The sequence below is a fragment of the Artemia sp. Qi Xiang Cuo genome, chromosome 20, assembly GCF_049724085.1.
Source record: "Artemia sp. Qi Xiang Cuo chromosome 20, ASM4972408v1, whole genome shotgun sequence".
Classification (NCBI taxonomy): domain Eukaryota; kingdom Metazoa; phylum Arthropoda; class Branchiopoda; order Anostraca; family Artemiidae; genus Artemia; species Artemia sp. Qi Xiang Cuo.
The window spans coordinates 15066086-15090254 of record NC_142813.1 but is presented as its reverse complement, the minus strand read 5'-3'; the positions used below and the strand labels follow the sequence as shown (position 1 = coordinate 15090254).

General features: G+C 36.7%; 1 protein-coding gene across 2 annotated transcripts in view; it reads left to right on the top strand.

Moving 5' to 3' along the window:
* The window catches only part of gwl (serine/threonine-protein kinase greatwall), a 148761-nt gene that overhangs the window by 12670 nt on the left and 111922 nt on the right, over positions 1-24169 (top strand). For both annotated transcript variants that reach the window (XM_089105734.1, XM_089105733.1), the window contains exons 2-4: positions 843-898; positions 11014-11114; positions 23665-23756. In XM_089105734.1, the coding sequence (XP_088961860.1) occupies positions 843-898; positions 11014-11114; positions 23665-23756 (249 nt within the window). The remainder of the gene's footprint in view (positions 1-842; positions 899-11013; positions 11115-23664; positions 23757-24169) is intronic.

Genomic DNA, 24169 nt, shown 5'->3' with positions numbered 1-24169 from the left:
TAGCAAGCGTCCTAACGTTTCGGGTTCCAATAGATAATATCAATTTAGGGGAAAGCATAGCCTCTGGGGTCGGAGTTGCGAACGTTGTTAAAGGCTCTCCATTCGCGGGATTCTCGATCGTCAGATCGTTGGTTGCCCCAGACGCGGTAACTTCGTCGGTTGCTCCCGACGCTGTAGCTTCGTCGGTTGCCCAGGACGCGGTAGTATTGGTTCTCGTTCCTGATCGTTTGTGCTTCATAATTTTCAATAAAAAAGAAGATTTCTTGGCTAATTTCAGGACGGTGGTAAGCCACTTCTCTCCATCCCTAGCTGGGAGGATTATTTCTAATACCGATAATGCGTCCTTCTGGCGTTCTGCATCACCTGCAATTTTCCCATTGCTGGGAGAATGTTTTTGACTGGCGAGAAGTATCCATACGCCGATGGGCCCTGCCTAGTGCACATCAGAGGGGCCTTCTACCTCCTCCACCTGAATTTATGGCCCCCAGACGTGGGTACTGCAGCTATATTTCAAGACTTTCAGACACCTGGTCCCTCCTTGGTCCGTGCCTCCCTACGAGGAAGTGTCCTGCATATCTACAGGACGTTCCCCTATCCGCCACCTGGGGACGCGCTGAGTGGCCTGGAGGAGACCCCTACTGAGAAGGTGACTCAGTAGGCACTCAGATACTACATATTTAGTCACAATACTACACATTTATCTACTCGTTGAGGGTAGTATGATAACTTCTAACTGTTAGGGTGGTAACTTCTTATTGTGGAGAGTGTGTTTTATTTTGAATGGACAAGTACTTTTCTAATATTTTTTCTTTGTTGAACTTTTTTATTTGTCTTATTTTCAGACTCCTACAATTGATGACTTTTTCATTGTGAAGCCAATAAGCAGGGGTGCATTTGGGTAAGTGAATGACGTCTATTTTGTCCTATAATGTGCATGTGCATATTTAGTCCAGTAAAAGCACGGTTTGACCGGGACAAAATAGACACAAAAGGTTTTTTTACGCCAAAATGTTCAGAAAAAATCGCTGAACAACATATCCAAATTCCGCTAAAATCGCCTGCCGGAAAAACCTTCTGGGGCAGCTTAAAGAGGGTGGAAGGAGGCAAAAAAATAGGTTTTTCCATTTTTGAGATTTAGTAAGCTTTTTTTACACTAAAATATTCAGAAAAAATCGCTGAGCATCATATCCAAAAACCTGCGAAAATCGCCCACCAAGAAAACCTTCTAGGGCTGCTTAAAGGGTGTGAAAGGGGTGAATTTTTTTTCGATTTTGGTTATTTCTGTACGTTTGGGGACTCGTTTCTGGTATAAATCAACTCGCTGAAACCGAAGATGATGTTACTTTTATTGTAACACGTCTGTAACTTATATTAAACTATAAATAAGATTTTAATAACCCCATCACAAAAATAAAGGAAATAGCTTTTCTTCCGAAGTGTTTGAAAGATCAGATCAATGGAAGCCAATGGAAAGATCAGATCAGATCAGGGAAAATCTCGAACTGCAATTTAAAGGAGCAGAGAAGTACCCCACTCTTTGTTGCTTTGCTAATCGTTGGAAACCTTGTTAGAATCAACCGTGTGAAGACCAGACTACAGAAAAAGGGAAACTATAGGCATAGACACATACAAACTTGTAAAATCATTCTTTTTATCGGCTTCTTTTACAGTTGGAAAACAAAAAAATTAACACGTCTATATATAAATCACAGTTTTGATAATCATCATTTTTAGATCGCATAATATTGAGAATCATCATTTCTTTAATGAGCACCACAAAAGAGCACAACCACCATTATTGCAAAACAACAAAATTCTTCTTCTTCCAGAGATGTTGGTTCAGAGTTATTACAGCTTGTTCTCATGCACTCTCTGCAAGCAAGTGTGCAGGGCATGCCATTCTTACGGCAAGTGCATTTGGCCGTATTGCAACCTGATTTGCATTTGCAGCGGATAATTTGAAGAAGACTTTGGGGAGCTGGTTTCTTCTCTGTCATTACTGGGATGTAACCATCAGCAGAGAGTCGCCATCCCGAGTTCTCCGCTTTCATCGCAGCAGCCTCGCTTTTCCATCCCATTACCCGCAAATACACCCGAAAAGAATGGAACTTCGCAGCTGAGGGTGTGGGAGGCATCCGATCAGGGTAGACACATGCGGAAGAGGAAGCGAGCTTGGCCAAGAACCGACGATGTTTTCTTCAGGCTTTCCTTTATAAATAAAAGAGCTTGTTCACCAGCTACAATGAGCTCGTCTTTCGTAGCCTTTGAGTCCATAAAGACCTTAGCGGCCTCACGGAAAGACGGATTGGACCGGTACAATGACAGTCCGACAGATTTACCTATTCCTTGTAATCTCGAATTGGTGTCACAGCCTAGGAACGCGTGTAGAAATTGAAGTAAACCACACATGTACTTTAGTTTTTCTTTTATGAAGCAAATATTCCGTAGCTTATGTTCGTTTGAAGCTTTCGTCTCGGATCTGAAATAGAGCCCTTTGTGGGTGGCAGTGACATTATAGAAGAGAAGGATAAGGAGGTCAGTGTCGTTTCCGATGAGACACGTCAACTGAGTTCTTGCAAAGGAATGGCTGTGGTTGCAATCAGGACATCCATGTCAGTAGAGGTATGTTGTACCAAACAACCTGCTGAGGACAATTTTTCTCCTATTGCTAGAATTATCCACTGCTTTTTTGTGCAGTTTTGCAAGAACTCTTCCTTCTTTCTTGTTAACTTTGTTGTACCAGTGAATTCTACCACTGGGCACTGTTTACCCCTGGAACGTTTGAGGTGAGCCATACCTTTTGTGAAGGGCCATCGTCATATCCATCAAAAACTACCGAAGCTTTTCCAAATCTAGTGGTGACATACTTGACGTAATTTTCGCAAATGAAGTCAAATGTAGAGTTGGGTTGCCAAGTCAATTTCTGTAGAAGCCAGCCGCCGTCAACGACATAGTGCCACGAGTCTAAGCGCTCATTCGAATGGTCCCATGACGTCTTTCGAATTGCGTTTGACAGAGATGGTTTGTTGGCAGAACGCAGAGCTTTATAGGATCCAAAAAGTGATGGGAGATACGTACAAAGCTTATACGACAAAAGGTCTCGAAGATCGAATTCTTCCCGGTTCGCCACCGTAGCTAAGCACTGGAACAGAATCCCTTAATCTACAAGAACCAGTTCACCATCGATGTTAACAGCTGACTTGGATGCCATTGTAACAGCCTTGTTTTTCTTCCTGAACGAAAATGAATCAGCTGCCTTCCCAGTCATTTCGTCTAGAATTTGGGCTCCAAGTTATTTCGCGGTGTCCGCATGTACATTAGCTGATGCAATTACGCCGGTAACGATGTTGAGGAGCTCTCCGTGTTCTCTGAACGGAATCAGGGTTTGCAAAAAGTCTAGGACCGCCTACGTGTCATCAGTATCTCTCTTCATCCGCCACTGAAACGTTTCGACGTGTTGATTACTTGTTGAGTAACTCAGGCTAGTCAGACCTTGCACTGAGGCATTTACTTCAGCACAGATCGGCATCGAAAAAGCCCATATCAGACGCTGAGTCTGTGTGATCCCCCGTCCACGAGTTAGTCACCTGTTGTTAGTCCACCCCTCCACGAGTTAGTCCACCTGCATTTTCATCAGATAACCAGGTTCCGACGACTAGTGAAGCAAAATAGAGTGAGGTACTTCTCTGCTCCTTTAAGTTCGAGATTTTCCTGTATTGCTTTTCGCAGGCTGTTCGAAGTATTTCAGGCGTCCATTGACCTAATCTTTCTGTAAAACTTCGGAAGAAAAGCTACTTCCTTTATTTTGGCAATGGAGTTATTAAAATCTTATTTTTGTAGTTTAATATAAGTTAGAGAAGTGTCACAATAAAAGTGATATTATTTTCGGTTTCAGCGAGTAGATTTATACCAGAATCGAATCTCCGAACGTACTGAAATAACAAAAATCGAAAAAAGGATTTTTCACCTCCTTTAAGCAGCCAAAGAAGGTTTTCCCAGCGGGCGATTTTAGCGGATTTTGGATGTGTTATTCAGCGATTTTTTTTGAACATTTTAGTGTAAAAAAAGCTTCCTAAATGTCAAAACTGACAAAAACTATTTTTTCGCCTCCTTCCACCCCCTTTAAGCAGGCCCAGAAGGTTTTCCCGGCGGCGATTTTAGCGGATTTTGGATTTGTTGTCCTGTGATTTTTTCTGAACATTTCAGTGTAAAAAAACTTCCTAAATGTCAAAAATGAAAAAACCTATTTTTTCGCCCCCTTCCACCCCCTTTAAGCAGCGCAGAAGGTTTTCCTGGCGGGCGATTTTAGCGGATTTTGGATACGTTGTTCAGTGATTTTTTATGATCTTTTTGGTGTAAAAAAACTCTTTTGTTGCAATTTTGTCCGGGTCGACCCACTTTTCTCTGTACATTTACTGGACTAACTTTCAATATTGAAGTACCCAAAAGTATATTGGTTAATTTGGATGTATTTTCTTTAGGCTTGTTAATTTAAATTCCACTTTAGCTGTATCAGATTTGTGACATTCTAAAAAGTTCATGGATGCTTTTCGCATATTTTTTACTTAACAAAACGTTTTTTAAACATGTTGATCTTTTAATTAATTAATTAATTTAAAAAACTTTTTCCAGAAAATAAGATTTTCAAGGAAAAATAAAAAGCTTTGTTAAGCCAGAAATAAATTCAAATAATCTTCCAACGTAAAACTACCACAAAACGAACAGGGATCATGGGTGCAGTGGTAGCTACAACCTAGTAAAGAGCAAACCACAGCCCATAGTAACCAAAAGTTAAAAAAAACGCGTTTAGAAAAAAATTACCTTGTGAAAGAATTGCCACCTAACACTGATTCAGGAATGGTAAATTTTATTTCGGTTCGTCTTAAAAGTAAAAGTTTGTTGCAAAATTTTTTTATGGTGATTTCAAAAGAAGTCTGAAATACCTCGAAAATAGCGTCTGATAAAAATAAAATGACTACCATTGGATTCAGCACGGTCGGAAACTCAATTATGGGAAATTACAGCCTCCCTTCTTTTTAGGAAAATGACTTATTTTTTATTTTTTTTTTCTAGCGAGTCTAGGGGGTGACCAGATTGTCATAGATAGATGTGTAATGGCTCATTCGAACGGAACTTAAATTTGCCTAGTGCCCTTTTTAAGTGACCAAAAAGATTGGAGGGCAACTAGCCCTCCTCTCCCCCCCCCCCAAAAGTCATCCGATCACAATTTTGAGATAGCCATTTTGTTCAACATAGTTCAAAGGTCAAATATATTTGGTTTTGGTGATGATATGACCCTTCATATCCCCTGGGGAAAGGGCTGAACAGTATATCGGTATCGGACGTATTGATATCACGCGTATCGGTATTCGCATATTGTTATTGGTCGTATTGGTATCGCAGGTATCTAGTCAGATTTTTAGTAGCTCATATAAAAGATATTGCTCATATCTACGTCCTTCCTATTATTCAACCATCAGCAAGTTCAAAATGGCATTAAAAATGGCACTCTTGGCGCAATGTCTCAAATGGAAAAGTCGGGGATAGTGGACTACCAGTTCTTTTTAGAGTGACGTTTAATGGCTCATTTGAAATCTATTTGCATCCAAAGAAGAAGAAAGACAAATGAAAACACTTATGTAGGAGAATTCAGGCAATTCTTTCCAAGACTTTGGAGATGAAAACAAATTTAGGATTTAATAACATTTGTCGTTTTTTGAAATTTTCATTCATTTCTGAGTAATTGGTGTCTTTTTATTTAGGGACAAGTCAAATAAATCCCTAAGCCTAAAGGCACATTTCTTTTGAGCTAGCAAAATTTCCGCAAATATGTGGATATACAAACCTGTCCGCTCAGTTAACCCTTTGTGTCGAAGCTACTCGTCTAGAGCTACTTTCTTAAGTGTGACTAAATTTAATTTTTTAAAACAAACAATTAAAGATTGTTTTTGTTGCTCCTTCTTACTTCTTACTTACTCCTTCTTACTTACTTTTACCTTTACTCCTTCTTACTTACTTTTTCCTTCAATTCTTGTACGGCTTCTTAGTTCAGCTCCTCAATAAGGGTTGAGGTGTCTTATCTCCCCTAGATTGGAAGTGATTATAAATTATATAAAAAAATAATTTTCCAAATGACACTAAGGACCTACATTAAAGCTTGAAACGAACAGAAATTATTCCGTACAAATAGTTTCCGTACTAATTATTCCACAATGTTGTTTCAAAATTAAATTTTTATCAAAAGCGAGCATAGGTTAATTTTAAAAAAACAAAAGTTTTTTCGAGGGAAGTAAAGAGCGAAGTTGTAACTTAAAACGAACACAAATTGTTACTTCACGGCCTATCTAACATATATCAATAAAACTAATGTAAATAAATCAACTCTTCATATTTCCCTATGTTTCTAGTATTGCAGAAAACTAGCACTTTACTAAAAACACAAAACAATATAATAGTTTTGGTACGGTAAAGATTGACTGTCGTTTTGGATCTGAAAAGGATATTTCATGATTATTTTGTAGATAAGTTAGAAGTGAAGTAATCTTATTAGTATCAGGACTTCAATCTCGCTTTAAAATTTGTATCACAACTTAAATTTCTCCATTTTATAGAGAGAAATAACTGGATTTCCATAGTTCATATTACGATTGATATGTTCTTCATTTCTAGTAATACTAGGTGAGACCAAGATGTTAGCTAATAAATCAATCCATTATTTTATATGCTGTGTAATGACTTTAAACTTATTATTTTTATGCCTAAGTTTTAAGATAATTTTAATTGTATACTGAAAGTTATCGATATCACAGCTCCTGTAGGACTTTCAAAAGCTTTATAGATTAGTTAGTTGTTGTGAGACTACGCATTTACTTTTGAGTCCTGAATCAATATTCTTGTTTTATATGAAAATTGGCTTTTGTGTTTTCAGTAAAGTGGTAGTTTTCTGTAATCCTGCAAACATAGGGAAATGTCACCAGTTGATTTATTTAGGTTAGTTTTATTGATATATGTTAGATAGGCCGTGAAGTAATAATTTTTGTTCGGTTGAAGTTTCAACTTCGCTCTTTACTTCCCTCGAAAAAAACTTTGCTTTTTAAAATTAATCACAATAAATAACCAAATCAAACTCAAAACGAGCAAATATTAACATGAGTAGGGCTGACGTAATAAAACCGCCTCCTCAAGACCACAATATAATTTGTGATTGTCCTGATATTTATTCATTAAATATTTGATAATTTTTTTATTTATTGAAGTAAAAAAGTGAAAACATATAAAATGTATTTTGTTTAAAGTAAAGTGCAAATTATGTTCTGGTCTTGAGGAGGCATGGGGGTTGTCAGCCCTACTCGTGTTAATTTTTGCTCGTTTTGAGTTTGACTCGGTTATTTATTGTAATTTCTGTTTGTTTTGGGTTTCATTTATTTATCGATGCTGATTTGTGGTAGTTTTATGATTGGAAGATTATTTTAATTTGTTTCTGCTCATGTTTGGCTTAATGGAGCTTTTTACTTTTAATTTAATATGAGATAATTAATAAAATGATTTAGAAGAATTGTTTGTATATGATAGATTAGTAGGTCTTTCAAATGAAAAAAACAAAGGGCAGAATTTTAGTAGTAATTGCTAATTTTTATTGATTTGCCTATCTCAATTTATTGATTTTCTATTGCAAGTTAGGTACTCTTGTCCTGAGGCAAGTTTCTAAAACACCATAAAAAAGAAATGCTAGATTATGGATGGTTTCATATTTCAATTTCATATTTGGTTTCAATTTCAAAGAAAAACAAACAAATAGGTAGAAAAACCAACTTCAAGAAAGCAACAGAAAGTGGAACAAAAAGAAGCAGGTATTGAAAGGGATTTGATTTCCATCTACGTCTTATTATAGTAACACAATAACCGGAAGTGATTTTCTCCTTAGACTGCTGGGACAAAATTTTTAACAGAATCATCTGAATTTTCAGGCATATTTAAAGCACAATTAGGCTTGTGTTTCTTCTAAGTTTTCCAACACTCCATTCCACACAAGTGGTTTTAGCGGAAGGGGTCGAGGGGCATTCGCCCCGGGGCTTTATTAAAATAATTAGAGGTAGTGGCTGGCATTAAGTTACTTCCTTACTGTAAAACTTATATAATAATACTTAACACTAATTGTAAATATAAGCAAATTGAAGAGACCAGAACCGCCACTGCTTTCATTTGGGAAATCTTATTTTGATACAGAAAGAAATTAGAAATTTAAATAAATATTATGTCACAAATTACAAAAGAAATCTTTAACAATACTTCCCTGTCCAGGGGGGGGGGGCGAGGGGGCACGCGCGCCCCCTAACTTAGTCTAAAGTAGTGTAATTTACCTAATTAACGCAAGTTAAATATATAAAAAAATCCTGGATTGTCCCTGTCTCAGTATATTAAATCAAACAGTTCATGGTAACGAACTGTAAGTAAGGAGCGATGCAGCTCAATAGTAACTGAAGCTTTAAGAAAATAATTATCTATAACAACAGATACATCAAAAGGATCGAATTTTAATGCTTATTCAAAATATATAAAATTCATCAAGTTTAATGTTACCCATCAGAAGTTACAAGCCTGATAAAATTTACCCAAGTTTCGAAACCGAGGGAAAACACGCCCGAAAACATCAATTTATCTTAATGAAAGTCACACCACCAGATTCAGTATATCAGAGAAGTTTTAAGCTCTCACTGTCCTACTGTACCATTACTGTGGAGGTTTCAAGCTTCTATATGCAATAATGTGGATTTTTTTTTTCGTCACAAGAAACATCACAGATGCTTGTTTATTTGTTTGTTTGTTTTCCCCAGGCAAGTTCATATCGAACCAGTGATCGCAGAAGATCGGAAAAGGGATCATTTGATCAGACATCAAAAGTTCTAGTGCTTTTCTTAAGTGACCAAGAATATTAAAGGGTAACTAGCTCCCCTCCCACGCCCTTTTCCCCCAAATTCACCTGATCAAAATTTTGAGATAGCCAATTTGTTCAGAATAGTCGGAAGATCTAGTAACTATGTCTTTGAGGATGAATTGACCCTGCCCCCCTCCAACACTTGGGGAAGGGCTGCGAGCTATGGACTTTGCGCATTGTTTACATATAGTATTGTTCAATGGGAAGTGTACATATATTTTTCGGGGGAGGGGGATTATGTGGGAGGATATTTCCATGAGGGGATTTTTCGTGGGGGAAGGGGTTATCCATGGAGCCAGATTTCCTGGCATTATCTGAGAAATAATAAGGAATTAAATTAAAAAGACAAAATGTTTCAACTAAAAGTTAGGAGCAGCATTAAAACTTAAAACAATCAGAAATTATTAAGTATATGAGGGGGGTGCCTCCTCGCTCTCTAAGCAAAAGTTTGTTTATTTTTAAAAAGAGCTTATAGTTATTCTGAAGTAATTGGAACAAAAAGTCAAAGTTTAGCATAAAGAGCGAGGTATCGAGTAGGGGGCATCTCCCTCATATACCGTACGTAATAATCTCTGTTCCTTCTAAGTTTATTGTTGCTCCTCACTTTTGAAAATACTAGTTTTTTTTAAAATTCAATATTCAATGAGAACTGAGCCTACGTACATAAATGACAAAAATAGATTTTGCATCTACCTAGTGTGAAATTTTGGGGTGAAATGGAGCCAACATTTGTTTTTTTAAATACAACTTTGAAATATCTTCTGCAGTACAACTTTTGATTTTATTCAAAGCTACCAATAAAAAGCTAAGAGTAGCCAAAAAGCTGCTTGAAAAGTGTCCAGTTTTTAATGTAAGATAGTTTTATAAATAAGCTTGTTTCTAAATAGAATAGATACATCCCAATTTAGCTATATGTTCCAAGAGTACCTGAATAAGCATAGAGAATTAAAATGAGAGGTAACCCACGATTCCCTTTGAAAAATTACAACTAATGCCATCTAGCTTTATGCGGCAAAATCAAAAAGCATTTTTTAAACTGAAATTAAAATATCAATTGTATTTGTTTTCTTGCTTTTGCTTTACATCGTTCCAATAAGAAACTTCTAGTTTTCAAAAGGAAACAACTGGCGTATTTATATACATTTTAAAGAAAAGCAAGTATCGGTTCTACATAACTATTTGACGTAAACCAAAATATATTATAATCAATGAGAAATAGTTAAAAAACAAATGAATCTGAAGAATTCCAGGCTGGATAAAACATACCAAGATTTTTAGTCGAATTTCAACTTTAATGACTTACCTTTAAGGTTGTGAATTTTTCTAGTTCTTCTATGTGAAACTATAATGTCAACACGGGAAGCATTCCTTAATTCCTATCTTCTCAATGTCAAATATTCTCAATAGTTTCCTATGTCTCCGGAGTGCATTTCAAAAAACGGAGGCCAACCTAAATTGATTAGAGGGCACAGAAATAGTTTGAAATAACGCTCTTTTTCACTGTTTTGTTCGTTGAATTCAATTGAATCCATAAAATACAAATGACAGACTAGTTTATAATAACTGATAGCTGAAGCTCCATAAAAAATAGTCTTCATCACCAAGGAGATGAAGTTGAAGACGAAGATAAAGATGCACGTTAAGTTTAGCTTTGTTGGGTCATTACCACCTCCTTCCGCTCTCATTGCTCGTTATGGTCGGCAACTTGGCCTTTTACTACTGTTCTCACTAAATTGGGTCTCCGACCCTTGTAAATATAGCCTAACGTCAGCTGCCTCCGCTTTTTTCATGGAAGAATTTTGCATAAGATGTTGTTGTGTAAGTTGTAAGAGAATATACTTTTTGTACAGTTTGCTACAGTTTTTAAATTAGGGTAGACTATCCATTCTCTTCTTCAGAGAAGAGGAAGAATCCTCCCATAGTTTCTAACTAATTTTTTTTTTAGTTTTTATTTAAATTCAATGTTTTTTAAATCAATCATCTATATGAACGTTTTTTCGTCCCTTTCCGTTCCCATTATCCATTTCCAGTTATGTTTAATACCCTTACGTATTCTAATATGATGTTTAATCTTTTAGGAAAGTATTTTTGGCATATAAGAATGGAATTCCGGAGAAGAAACTTGCAATAAAGGTTATGAAAAAGGCTGAACTTGTTAATAAAAATCTAACTTACCAAGGTGAGATTCCTATGACTAAATATGAAAATTTCAGAAATGATCAAGTCTAATCGTACTTGTTACGTTTTCATGCTAATAATATTAGTGACTCCGGCAGGTGTCTGGCCCTTGTAATCACATTCGTTTTCATGGTTATTTTTAATTGTACGTTCTCGTTTCTTGTCAAACGTTATGTATAGCCAGTGTTATAATGTCTTACCTAGAACAAGACATGAGATGGTACTTACTTTTCAATGACCTATCTCTTTTCCCTCCAAACTGTCCCTCAAGAACCTGTATAAGGAAATTCATTCCCCTGAAAAAAAATCCCGGAAAATTTCCTACTGGGAAATTCTCCTCAAATGATGAATTGAACAGTCAAAGGGAAATCAAGACAAATCTACAAAGACTCGAACGTGGCTTCCCCCATGTTAAATGAAGTCTGAGAAGCAATCAATTGCCTGTAAAATAATAAAGCCCCTGGTCCCGATGCTATTCCGGCTGAACTTTGTAATTACGGAAGGACAGTTTTTGTCAGCAGGCTCCATAAACTAACCTGTCGTATATGGGAAGAAGAGATGATTCCAAAAGATTGGGAAGACTATCATCCTTCTGGTCTTCAAAAAAGGGCTAAAGACAAAATGCAGCAGTTTATCACATGATCTCTCTCATCTCCATTGCTGCTAAAATATTTGCCGTAGTGCTACATAATCCCTTTCGTGTCCAGCGCAACGCAAAAACCAGGCAGAATTCCAATCAAGCCGAATTCCGCCCAGGCATGGGAGCAATCGACCAGCTTTTTTTAGAAGACCAACCCTTGAACACAGGGCAAAACCTGAAACCGACGGTGTCTCTATTCATAGATTTTATAACAGCTTTTGACTCTGTTCTAAGGGATGGAATTCGGAAGGCCTGACGGAGGATGGAGTACCAGACAAGATAGTCAGACATATTCAAGTATACGTGAGCCCGTCTCCTCAATGTTCCAAATTAATTTTAGTGTCTGACAGGGATTTATATTGTCTCCCGTGTTATTTAATTTTGTAATCCGCTGGATTATGGCCAGAGCAATGACGACCTTCCCAGGGGTGGAAGTAAGTCCCAATTTTGTGATAACTGATCTGGACTACTGAGATAAGCTTCTTGAAGGCAAAATTCATGGTGTCTGGTATATCACCTCAAGACCCTCCAATCTTACGGGAAGAATCGCCCATACCCGATATACCTGAATTCAAGAACCTAGACTTTCTGGTAGATCCAATAGGAGGATCCATATCATAAATTCACTCGAGAATTAGTTTGGCAACTGGAGTCTTCACCCAGCTAAACCAGTCTCTATGGAACCAGAAAAAAGTCTTTTTGAAGATAAGAATAAGGATTTATCTGCCCCTTGTTCTGTCTGTCTTATTATATGGCTGTGAGACATGGGCTCTGAAAACATCCGAAATTCAAGCCCTCAACGCATCTGACTATTCATGTCTAAGGAGAACCATTGGCATTAAACTCTGTGATCGAGTCAGCAATGATGAACTCCGCAAAATTGGCCATCAACGTTTTGTTTGGGCTTCTATAATTAGACCCACTCGGTGGCTAAAATAAGTATGGATGAAGATGGGATAAGTCATGGCTCGAATTGATTGAACAACTCAGGAACGACTGAGACTCTTGCCTTACCACAATGACGAAGCTACTGGACGCCAGGGAGAGCTAAGATGCTTGAGTTCTGCTACAAGTACAAGTAAGTAAGTAAGTATTATTGCACATCAGCTCTTATGAAGGAGGGGCAGTGGGTTGATGTTTAGGCAGGAGGATGCCAGATGTCTAAAAGGGATAATTTCAATGCCCAGACTATCGAAATCTCCTTGAAACTTTTAGATAAATATAGGAAATCGCATCGGGGGGAGGGTTGGAATTAGTCTCTGATCTCCCTTTATTTAGACTAAGCCTGAATAAGGGTGGTATGGAGTGATACCTCCGTTCTTATTGTAGTAAAATGTTTCTGACATTTTTTTTGACTGTAGACATAGCTTCCACAATTTTACCGAAGAACAAAAATAAGATTTCTAATTTAAAATGCAATTTGAACAACATGGATTTAAATAAATATATATCACACACGGGAAAATACCTGTGGCTTTTTCTATATTGGAGTCTAGTAAAGAACAAATTAAAGAAAGTCAGACTCTTTTATATGCATTTGTTCTGCTAATCCTCATCATTATAAAAACGCTCCATGAATCTTTGCTCCAAGTTCTGCCTATTTATGTATCCTCCTATTTTTCTCCAAGTTCTGCCAATCTCTTCACCTCCTATTTTCTATACATTTGGGAGTCCACGGCCCACTCACAATCCCATTTTCTATCCCTCCTTGTTATATTTTGCTATTTTCCAGCAAATCTGACCTAACCATTCTCCTCCAATTGTCCTTGTTTTCTTCTACTAGAGTCAGTAGTTTATTTACAGCCCTGTTCTCCATTTCTTTTCTGCAATTTCCTGCAAGTCTTGCCAGTCCGTTCTTCCTAATCCCTCCCTTATTCGCAGAGATCTTGATTGTTAAAAAGAAAATCCTCCACAGTGTTTGAACGTCTTGATATCTTTTTCTCCTTTTTTTGTACCACTTTTACATGCACACTCATTCAATCAATTCCAGGTATCTTGCGTATCCTTTTTTCTCTCGTTTATTTTAGTTTCAAGACTGGAAGATTTTCTTTGCCGGCTCCTATAGAAAAATAAGTAGTTATTAAGTTGGGAGCTTGTTAAGGAGATAAGGAATTTTCTCAATTTTTGACAGCGCTGTCATGGTACTAGAAAATGTTTAAGTGGTCCGTGTCTATATAAGTAAATAAAGCTCATCGGAAGGGTGAAAGGGCAATAAGCTCCAGTTCTAAATCTCAAATTCGTACAAGCCTGAAGAATCGGAGGAACGTAAAATATTTTGGGTGAAGATCACCGTGATGTTATGAATGTTGAACAATTCACCTACTTTGCAATGCGGGAAGTACAATGGACTGAGTTTCCACGTTCGATTTTTTTCTTCACTTTTTCATTCTCTTTTCATTATTATTTCTTTTTCTCTGTTATTGTTATTTTTTTTAGTATTGTGTTTGCTTATATTATTTTGGGAGCGGCAAGCATTTTGTCTACGCTGAATGTTTAGCTAAAGAACAACACAGGGCGATTTGGTTTTGTCTGTCGCTGTTTTGGAGAAGTGGTCAGTAGCACAACATAAATGTTATACAGTTAGGAAAATTCCCATTTCTGAACCAAATTTTCCATACTTTATAATATTTATGCTGTGGTCAGTAGAGAAACATCTAATGTGTCCTTCAACACATCTTTAGCATTCCTACTCGACGTTTAAGTGATAATTTGAGTCTTCTTGTAAACATGTTATTTGTGTTGTATCTTTAGAAGTTTTTTTGCATTATTTTTCCTTGCAGTACTTCGTGTTTTCGTCATGTTGTTACTCAGTGGCTATCTAATAAAAATCGATTAACTAATATAAAGTCAGAGTTTCTGACAAGCTTACTGTTCGGCAAAGGTCAGAGTATTCAGTACTAAAATCCTTGTTAGTATGTAAATGACATGGTTTTTGCTTATTTTTGCATCACTTTTCCGATCACGCTCATTCAAATTATGTATTTTATATTCCTGTTGTCTTCTGTATCCTTTTTCTCTTGGTTATGTATAAAACAGCAAGATTTTATAAGATGGCCTCTTTAGAAAACTATTAATCCAGTGACTTGTTCTGGGGGAGGGTTAGGTATATTTTTAGGCATATTTAGGTATTCCCAATTAAACATATTTCTCCAATGATAGGGGAGTGATTATCTCCTTAGCATCCATGTTTGATGCTTAGTGCAAACAGATAATTCCCAAAGAGGAGATGCTAGAGATTGAATCTCTCTTCACGTTGAGTGGAAAGAATTTTCAAGGAAAATTGGCCCAAAAATGCAGTTTATGACGGTTTGACAAATAACACCCCTGAACTTCTTACTCGCCCAGTGGCTTCTTTGCAATGATGCAATATTTTATATACCTTCTAAAAGTATAATAACCCCTCATCTTGATGAACTGCGTATATTTTTAAGCAGAATTAAGCACCGCATGGCAGCATGACCTCTGCAACTTGTACTTACTTGCTTTACTTATACGTGAGTCAGGACAACGGCTGCGAAGTTTCCCTGGCATCACATAGTTCGTCAACGATTGAGCCCCATCTTTGGCGATCAAGGGTCCATTCCTGCGTGATTTCGAGCCAGTTCTTGTCTAACTGTCGGCCAAAGCGGCAAAAGCCCCCTTTGGGTTTGAGGTCAGCTTTGACGCAGTTAAGCCATGTTTTGCGTTGTTCCCCCTTGGAATTTTATCCTGGTGAGGAGAGGCTGGAAGTGAAGGTCTTTTTGGTCAGCGCCTCAGGTTGCCGGCGTTGGATATTCCCGTACTAGCACAGACGGCGTTTCTTGATAACTGACCCAATGTCAAGGTGATGGGAGCATGATCGACGGAGATCTGCATTGCTCATTCTGTCGGTTAGTCTGACGCTCTGCAGGTATCGCATCGCGTCTTGGTGCTTTATGCCTTTTTAACTTCTTTATGGCTGATTGGGTTTCGTTGAGGTCAGGTGGGTCGATATTAACCGAGCAGTAGGCGGTCGGCTCCAGGGGTGTTGGTCTAGGGATAGGCAGTACCTGAGATAGCAATGAAAGGTTTAGTAGATTGTCTAAGTGTTCTTTCCAGTGGTCCAGCACTTGGTCTTTTACAGTAATGAGTCTGCCGTTCTCACCCTTCACTGATGTCGTGCTAACTTTTCTCTCAGCTCCTTTCGCTTCCTTAAGAAGATGGTATAGCTTTTGGGTGTCAGATCTCGAAGCGGTATCTTCCATTTCGTTAGCAATATTGTCCCAAAAGAGCTGTTTATTCTTCCGTGCTGATCGGTGGCATTCTCTTTGGAGCTTCTTAAATTCCTTGGATTTTGGGCAACCCATTGCTTGCTTTTTCTCTGCCAGCTTCATCACTTTTTGCGATATCCATCTCTTACGTTGTCGCTTTTGGTAGCCTAGGGTTGCTTCGGTAGATGATTTGATTACATCACGAAAGTTCTGCCACTCGCTTATGACGCTCGTTGACTCCTCCGCCTCGATTGGGCAGAAGTAATTAGACGGCTGGATTCTAAATCTTCCTTTACACGGGGTCCTTGAGCTTGGATATACCTAGGTGTCGGGGTGGCTGTGTTTTCCGTCTCGCAGACAGGCGAGAGCTCATCGTGAGCTTTAGGAGGTTGTGATCAGACCCGTCTTTAGACCCAGAGTCTGCCCATCTATAGACTCAGCAATTTAAGATGGTGGATTTCCAACGTTTGGATATGAGGATATAGGCAAGTTGGGCACTTGCTCTTCCGTTTCTGGACCTCCTTGTAATCAGATGCGAAGGTTTGTGCCTAAACCAAGTGTTCGCTATCGTTAGATTGTTGAGTATTGTGAACTATAGCAGCCGGGTACCTCGTTGGCATCTTGCTCCGAAGCCAAAGGGGTCAATTTCAGTCTTTTCAGGGGTCATTCTCCGGCCTATTCTCGCGTTGAAATCCCCAGCGATGAGCAGGAGGTCTCTCTTTGGAACTTCATGTAGAGTTCCGTTTAGGGAGTTGTAAAAGATATCAGCATAGGATTTATGGGCATTGTGGGTTGGGGCATATACGACAATAACAGATATATTAAAGAAGCGGTTTTTGAAACAGGCTCTTGCTATCCTAGCAGAAACTGGTTCCCATTCGAGCATGACAGACGCCACCTCTTGACTGATGAGGAGGTACACTCTGTTGAGTGCGGAGCCATCCGTGAAGCCTGAGCTGAGAAAGTGAAAGCGAGCTTCGGTGTATGTAGTTCTTATTTCTTGAGAGTCAGTGACGCCGTTAAGACGTGTCTCAGTCAAACAGAAAATATCGAGTCCATAGCGTAAAGCTTCGCCAGCAATAAATGACTGGGTTGTCGAATGCTTCTTAGAGCATACATTCCAGCCCCCCCCCCACACACAGACAGAGGAATTGATCTTTTCCAGGATAGGGTCTGCTCGCTTACTTTTATAAAGGGCCCAATCCCCCCACGCATCGCCTTTTGGGAATGCCGTAGAATGAATCGTCGCTGTTGTGTCGGTTATGTTGCTTTTTGAAGGAGGCATCGTCTCTTTCGATGCATCGCCTGTCGGGAATGCCGTAGTATGAGTTGGTCTCTTCTTCCTGGATTTCTTTATTGAATGTTTCTTGGGAATACATTTGACCCACATTTCCCAAGGCCAAGGGCACCCTGCAAGGCTGTTCGCAGACGCGGATCAGGTTAGGCGATCATGCGAGAGGTCTATCCCTACACCACTTTGAGGCTGCACAAGCAGAATTTCCCTTTGGAGCATAGAGTCTTGAATATAAAAGAGAGAAAAAAGGATAGTTAAGATACCTGGAAGTGATTGAATGAGTGCACAAATAACAGCTCAATTACATAAATGAATAGATTTTAAGTAAAAAATTTACTTTATACCGACAAATCATAGTCGAATTCAGAGTATAACATAAAGAACAATTGAACACAGAACTAGAGAGTTAAAAACTCGATAGTTTAGAAGATGGTTGGAACAGTTTTAGGAAAATAGTTTGCGAAGCAGAAGAAGATATCTAATAGGAAAAGATTAGAAATACAGCTATTTTTCAAGAGAATTCCTTTAGAAAAAGAAACACATTGATTTTCCTAAAAACTACATTTTGAAAAACACATTTGGCAACCACTGTTACCAAAAACTGTATAATTGCATACGTTGCTAAATAACAATAAAATAAAAGTTCAAAATAAAAATTAAAAAGGATTTTATCCCTATTTTGAACTTTTATTTTATCGTCATGGAAAGGCAGTGTGGTCTCCGAAATTATCTATTGCTAAATAACACAAACGCAGTGTACATCAGTCGTCATACTTCTTCTATCAAAACAATGCGAACAACATCTAAGAAAAATCAGTTTAGCTAATACATTGTGACTGCGCTGTAGATGAGACCGTGACTCCTGATCAAAGGTTGTTTGGTTCAGCTCCGCCTGTCCTAAGGAAGTTGTCTTAAGCGAAAAATCATATTTACAATTTTTTTGTGTTTCATAAAAAAAAAAAAATAAACTCTAAAATAAAGCTAAACAGCATAACCGAAAATCATGAAGTGTGATGTCATGATAACAAGTGATAAGGGGCCGAAAATTGAATAGCAGCTATGACGTCATATTGTCTGCTGTCACGATTAACCTCAACTCTTAATGCTAAATTTTTGGTGTCGTCCCTGATGAAGACCACAACATGACTTCTGAAGACGGCAACATAATTTCCACCTTGCTGAAAAGGATTCTTATTTCGAGCTGAATGTCCCTATTTTTCACAATATCGAAAAAAAAAACAATCATAACCAAGATTATTGAATAAAACAAGAATGAATGTGGATTGATATTTCAATATCACCTACATATACTGATATTTATTCTTTAAGGTTTTAATAATTTTGAATTTATTAAAGTTAAAAAAGTTTAAAAATTTTAAATGTATTTTTTTTCAGTAAAGTTTTCAGTTGATCTTTGTTAGTAGTAGTAGTAGTAGTAGTATTTCCTGTGTAATACATACTGATCGTAAATCGGTGCATGCTATTCAAGACTTTTACAAAACAAATAAATTCAAGCATAAATAAAAGAAAACATTGATATTTCCTTCAAATTTGTGTCAATTTATTCAGCTAATAAAACCATAAATTGCCTAAAGAACATCATGAATTTAGCTATCAAATTTAGCTCCGTTGGGTTATTGCCGCCTCTTCCCGCCCACCATGCTCGTTACGGGTGGCAGCTTGGCCTTTTGTCATGTTTAGCTGTTATATCGGGTCTTCGGCCCTTTTAAATGTAGCCTAACATCCTCCCTCCGGTCATCATGTTTGGTAATCTGGGACTTCGCCCCTAGCACGCCAGGATCTGTTCTGGCATTGTAGGATGGTTGTGGGTATTAACTCAATCATAAGCTAGTAAACGACATGGCATTGCTCTGAATTTTTATTAGTGGATAGATCTTCTGGGTTCTGTTTACTTCCGTGGACCATTTTGAGTTGTTTAGCCGCTTCCTTGTGATCAAGCAGTACTTTGGGCTGCCTCTCGTCATTGAATAACGTTCGAAGGAATAAAAATTTAATACACTATAGTTAATACGCCTGGGATTGTATGTTCCAGGCCTGTGTAAAGTCTTCATTCCACTGGAGGTCCGGGAGACCTTTTTGCTATATGTAACTGTAGTTGCACGTCACTTCGCCAGAGTATCTGGACGAGAGGGGTGGCTGGATCAAGTGAGTTTATAGAGCTCATATGAAGGCGTGCTTGCTGTCAAACAAAGCCTATTTTCGACCTTTGTGATATTTTTTTGAATGTATGTTACAGGCGGGCATGTAAAAAGTAGCTTGGACCCGCTGATCGCAGAGCATCTCAAGATTCTAATGATTTCCCCTAAATATCCGTATTTTCTCTCACTTTATTTGACGTTTTTTGTGTGTCCAAATCCCCCCCCCCCCCCTAAAAATTGTTTCTCCTTAAACAAGCCTACCACAAAAAAGAATTACTGCGCACTGGCGCGACTTTCTACCTTTGTTAATTCCAAGACAATTTTTTCTTGGACTTTCAGAAGGCAGTAGAAATGTCAAAACAACGCTTTTGTGAAATCATTGACGTGTCGCTATTCCTGAATAGCAAAAAAAGCGAGTACTAGTATTGATTTGTTTTTCTTCTTTTTTTCTCACCTTATATAGGCTAGTTCTTTAGTTTGGCATGTTCAGTCATTTGGATGTATTTTGCTTGAATTGTGAATTTGTTAATCATACGATTTTTGTTTAACTTCAGTTTTGTTGTCTATCTTTGCTAAAAGAAAGACCAAGACTATACCAGGACAGAAAACAAATCCTAAATATCTTTTAAATTTTTCGACTTGTAAATAAAATATTATCGTAACCATATATTGAAGAGTCATAATACTACCTAGTACTATGTCCAATCACAGTATGAGAGGATACTCAAGTTCATCTCAGAAAGAAATGTTAGAACAGATGATTAGAACGGTTTTAGGAAAATAGTTTGTGAAGCAAAAGAAGATATCTAAGCAAAAAAGGTTAGGAATAAAGCTAGTTTTCAAGAGAATTCTTTTAGAAAATGACACACATTTACCTTCTTAAAAACTACATTTTGAAAAACACATTTGGCAACCACTGTTACCAAAATCTGCATAATCGCATACATTGCTAAATGAATCAAACGCAGTGTACATAAGCCATTATACTTCTTCTATCAAAACAGTGTGAACAACATCTAAGAAAAATCAGTTTAGCCAATAACTGATTTTGATCAAAGGTTGAGTGGCTCCTGATCAAAGGTTGTCCGGTTCAGTCCCGCCAGTCGCAAGGAAAGTTATAAAAGTTAAATGTTACTCCTAATTTTTTTTTGTGTAAAAAAAAAAAATAAATAAAAAATCAAACTCAAAGATAAAGCTAAACAGCATAACCGAAAATCATGAACTGTGATGTCATGATAACAAGTGATTCAGGGCTAAAAATTGAGTAGCATCTGTGACATCATATTGTCATACGATTTTTTGTTTAACTGCAGTTTTGTTGTCTATCTTTGCTATAAGAAAGACTAAGACTATACCAGGACAGAAAACAAATCCTAAATATCTTTTCAATTTTTCGACTTGTAAATAAGATATTATTGTAACCATATATTGAAGAGTCATAATACTACCTAGTACTATGTCCAATCACAGTATGAGAGGATACTCAAGTTCATCTCAGAAAGAAATGTTAGAACAGATGGTTAGAACGGTTTTAGGAAAATAGTTTGTGAAGCAAAAGAAGATATCTAAGCAAAAAAGGTTAGAAATAAAGCTAGTTTTCAAGAGAATTCTTTTAGAAAATGACACACATTTACCTTCTTAAAAACTACATTTTGAAAAACACATGTGGCAACCACTGTTACCAAAATCTGCATAATCGCATACATTGCTAAATGAATCAAACGCAGTGTACATAAGCCATTATACTTCTTCTATCAAAACAGTGTGAACAACATCTAAGAAAAATCAGTTTAGCCAATAACTGATTTTGATCAAAGGTTGAGTGGCTCCTGATCAAAGGTTGTCCGGTTCAGTCCCGCCAGTCGCAAGGAAAGTTATAAAAGTTAAATGTTACTCCTAATTTTTTTTTGTGTAAAAAAAAAAAAAAAAAAAAAAAAAAAAAAAAAAATATCAAACTCAAAGATAAAGCTAAACAGCATAACCGAAAATCATGAACTGTGATGTCATGATAACAAGTGATTCAGGGCTAAAAATTGAGTAGCAGCTGTGACATCATATTGTCATACGATTTTTTGTTTAACTACAGTTTTGTTGTCTATCTTTGCTAAAAGAAAGACTAAGACTATACCAGGACAGAAAATAAATCCTAAATATCTTTTCAATTTTTCGACTTGTAAATAAAATATTATCGTAACCATATATTGAAGAGTCATAATACTACCTAGTACTATGTCCAATTACAGTATGAGAGGATACTCAAGTTCATCTCAGAAAGAAATGTTAGAACAGATGGTTAGAACGGTTTTAGGAAAATAGTTTGTGAAGCAAAAGAAGATATCTAAGCAAAAAAGGTTAGAAATAAAGCTAGTTTTCAAGAGAATTCTTTTAGAAAATGACACACATTTACCTTCTTAAAAACTACATTTTGAAAAACACATTTGGCAACCACTGTTACCAAAATCTGCATAATCGCATACATTGCTAAATGAATCAAACGCAGTGTACATAAGCCATTATACTTCTATCAAAACAGTGTGAACAACATCTAAGAAAAATTAGTTTAGCCAATAACTGATTTTGATCAAAGGTTGAGTGGCTCCTGATCAAAGGTTGTCCGGTTCAGTCCCGCCAGTCCCAAGGAAAGTTATAAAAGTTAAATGTTACTCCTAATTTTTTTTGTGTAAAAAAAAAAAAAAAAATATCAAACTCAAAGATAAAGCTAAACAGCATAACCGAAAATCATGAACTGTGATGTCATGATAACAAGTGATTAAGGGCTAAAAATTGAGTAGCAGCTGTGAAATCATATTGTCATACGAAATTTTGTTTAACTACAGTTTTGTTGTCTATCTTTGCTAAAAGAAAGACTAAGACTATACCAGGGCAGAAAATAAATCCAAAATACCTTTTAAATTTTTAAACTTAAAACTTGAATATTGATGTAATAATATATTGAAGAATCATAATACCACCTAGTATTATGTTTAATTACAGTATGAGAGGATACTCAAGTTCATCTCAGAGGGGAAAATGATAGTATCTAGTTTTTTTTTTTTTTTTTTTTTTTTTTTTTTTTTTTTTTTTTTTTTTTTGCAAACAAAAAAAAAATCAACCGTAGCACACCAAAAGAGTTGCTTTCGAAGGTGTGCTACTAACGATAAAGTAGCAATAATAACAAAAATAAGGGATAAGGAGCTGGAAGGTGACACCATTTATCGAGGAATAGGAATATGAATAAATCAAACACATAAAAAACTACATAATATCATGATTCTAAAGCAACAATAACCTAAAAAAAAAGAAACAAAAGTCAATTGATAACAAAAACAAACAACTGATGACAAAAATTAAAAGAATACATAAAAAATCCAAAACATAATTGTAAATTGATTGACTTTCAATTTCAATCTCATTTGAAGGTATACTTAGCGAACAGCCCCATACGTAGCTCAGATTTTAATTGACTAATTTTTAATTCCTTAACACTAGGGTTAAGCTCATTCCAAAGCTCAGCCCCTCTATATATATAACTGAACATCCTCCTATTTACGAATTGCAATTGTAAAAATATTTAAAACATCATTGGTTATATCCGTTTTAATCAAGTTTTTATACATTTCTGCTCGTTATTGGATCGTAGATAAAAGGCCAGCTTTCACCAAAATGGCATAATTTGTATATTCTTTCATATTTTTTAATTAGTTTTTATTCTACTAGTCGACTATTGATTCACTATTTTATAATAAAAAAAAGAGCCTAAGATAAAAGGATCTATATTCTTAACGAAATACCATGCTGGAACACACGTCCTTTTATAATCTAATTTTCAATCTAAATTAACGGTGTTAGACATTTTTAGTGCTGATTGTGATAGATTGTGCTGCACTGTCACTGGGGCTCGTAGTTTTTTACTTCTATTGCTTCAATTTTGAAAACTCAAAGAGTCACTTCTTCTTCTTCTAATTCACAGCAGGCGGGCTATTCAGTTGGTACTATTTAGCCCTCTTCTTTTTGCTTCACTCTGTGGGCTACAGAGAGCCACAGAGAGCTTTTTTCTTCGTCTTCTTTTAAAAGTCGCCCGTCTTGTAACGGTCTACGCTTCAGCTCTGGTATATTGAGAGCTCAATCCCTTCTCAATCTAATCCATATTTTGGAAAATATAACAATTTATCTTATTATAATTTAGCTATTTTTGGGTTGTTATTTTAAAGTTATACTTTTTCTTCTAGTTGTTAGAGAAAGAAATGCGTTGGCGATGATTAGGAGTCCATTTTGTGTTCACCTTTACTATTTTTTACAGTCTCCAGATAATGTATATTTGGTAAGTTGCTCCTTCTTTACTTGATCTATATCAATTGGCATATACTAAAAAAAAGTTTTTGTCGTAAATATTAGTTTAGCTTGTTAATAAGGATAAGTGTGCAATTAGGGAGTTAAGTTCTATTTTTAAATACGTTGACCTTTTGTCTGATCAACAGGTAAAAGATCGTCTTTCTTAGATTATTTTAATACAAATAAAATAATTTAAGAAAGTTTCTAAGAATTGTGGCATATATATTTTCTTGTTTGTATTATGTTTGAATAATCCTAGATAGAGTTCAGAGTAAAGGGCCAAATAAGCGTTTTTTTTCTTTGGATAGATTGGGATGGAAGTAGAGCGTGCGTAGCTGTGTTGGCCTCAGGCGTCTTGGTGCTGCTGGGAGTTGTTAGTAGTAGTAGTAGTAGTAAAATGTA